Source organism: Aegilops tauschii, chromosome 1 (genome assembly GCF_002575655.3).
Source record: "Aegilops tauschii subsp. strangulata cultivar AL8/78 chromosome 1, Aet v6.0, whole genome shotgun sequence".
NCBI lineage: Eukaryota > Viridiplantae > Streptophyta > Magnoliopsida > Poales > Poaceae > Aegilops > Aegilops tauschii.
In genome coordinates, this window is record NC_053035.3 from 345,525,356 (window position 1) to 345,527,236 (window position 1,881).

General features: G+C 50.7%; 1 protein-coding gene across 1 annotated transcript; it reads left to right on the top strand.

Moving 5' to 3' along the window:
* The first annotated feature begins 360 nt into the window (after positions 1-360).
* Positions 361-1,026, top strand: LOC141031800 (uncharacterized). The gene has a single exon (XM_073506225.1). The coding sequence runs from the start codon at positions 361-363 to the stop codon at positions 1,024-1,026; it is 666 nt and encodes a 221-aa protein (XP_073362326.1).
* The last annotated feature ends 855 nt before the right edge of the window (positions 1,027-1,881 follow it).

The following is a 1,881-nucleotide window of genomic DNA, read 5'->3' on the forward strand; positions in this document are numbered from 1 at the left end:
TTGTAAAAATTGACATTTGACAGCAAACAACGAAAGACAATGATCTTCTCCCCGAGTTGTTGGAGCTGTTAAAAACATAACTGCTGAATTTGTTTTATTTTCTTTTTAAGAAAAATCACGATCAAAAACCCAGGATGTGCACAACCGCATCGACAGGGAGACGAAACCACGATCCAGAACCCACGATGTGCACAACCGCATCGACAGTGAGATCGTGCACTCCTTTTGCCGCTTCCCCGCCCTTAAATTTAGACTTCCGCCGCGGCCTTCTCACACACAAACAACAGAAATCGCCATTGCGTTCCCACTCATTGTTCCCCACGAAATACCAGGTTGCAGGAGGATGAACTGCTCCAGGCCATGGGATTCACCAGGGAATTCATGGAGGTGCAGGCCCACGGCAACACCAAGTTGCACGTGATCCACACCAACGACTTGCACAAGGCGGCGACCACCATCGAGCAGTACGAGCGACACCTCCAGTTCAAGCGCCACAAGATCGTCGGAGTTGATGTGAAGTACACCAACGACCATGGAGAACATCAGAAACTTGCCCTCGTCCAGCTCTCCGTCGGCAAGGATCATCCGTTGCTGCTCTTCCAACTGAGTGCGGCCGACAAGAACTGCACCAAGTTCGACAACTTCCTCGCCGACCCCAGGTACACGTTTGTTGGCTTCTCCGTCGACGGCGACATAGAGATGCTCAGCCGCGTCGGACTGGAGATCGCCCACTTCGTCGACATCCAGAAGGAATGGAGGGTGCCTACAGCTACCAAGCCTCTGGACTCCCTTGGGGACGTCTCAGGCATCCTTGTCCATGACGTAGAGCTCACCAACGCAGAACGCAGCCGCTGGGCGTGCATGCCTCTGTCCATGAGGCACATCGAGTACGCGGCAAAGGACGCTTACGCTGCGTACGAGATATGGAGTCGCCTCACCATCATCCAGGAAGGGCTCCGCCAGGCAAAACTCGACAAGGAGCAGACCAGGAAGCGCGCTAGGTCCTGTGGCGACTACGACTACTGAAGCAGGTGGTCCCGGCCAAGAAAAGTATCTAGAAGATTGCTCATGCCATTCTAGATTTCTCATGTGATTTGCTTTCTGTGAAGACTGCCCTTTGCTTGTTATAAATTTAGGTTTGCTTGTGTCGCAGTTAACCTTGTAGTTTGCTTGCAGTTTACATGTCTTTTGGACAAGTTTATTTCCAGTGCACCACATAGGCACTTATGTGCCTCTGATACCAAGGGGACCGTGCGTAACTTGGCTTCACGTCGTTTTACGCAACATTCTCGACGTCAACCCAAAGCTTCACCTTCTCTCTGATAAGTTCATTAATGAGGCCAAATGCCTTCGAAAACACATGGAGCTCATAGTCCATGCCCCCCACAATGAAAACATGTCAATGAAAGCTTATTTAAAGCAGAGGCACACCTTCACGTCCTTGCATCATGATCCTTTCACGTCCGTACCTCCCTTAGAATCACGTCCGTGCCTCCAGTTCGTTACATGCGTGCCTCTACGTCGGGTAAAACCGTACCTCTATCGTGCGTAACATGTTAAGCAAGTTGCTGACAACAAAAACATCAGAAAACCGAGCATTACGTCCACCCCGCTGGCACTAAACGTGACGTCATCGAAAACGTAGAGGCAGGAGCGTGCCTTACGGCCAGCTTCCGACGTATCGGGTCTATGAAGATTTGCTGCCTTCTTAATATGGGACGTGACTATCGCAGAGGCATAGGCTCCATCCTTCACCTCCGTGCCTTGACAAGAACGATGATCGTGCTTGTAAAAGTGAAGTGTATAGATGATACATTAAGGAGACATTAGGGACCACCTTGCACCTATTTCATACGTGACCGTGCTCGTTCCGTCGGCACA

What these genes read in the sequence shown, in the direction of transcription:
- LOC141031800 (XM_073506225.1), top strand. Translation starts at nt 361, where the DNA reads ATGGGATTCACCAGGGAATTCATGGAGGTGCAGGCCCACGGCAACACC.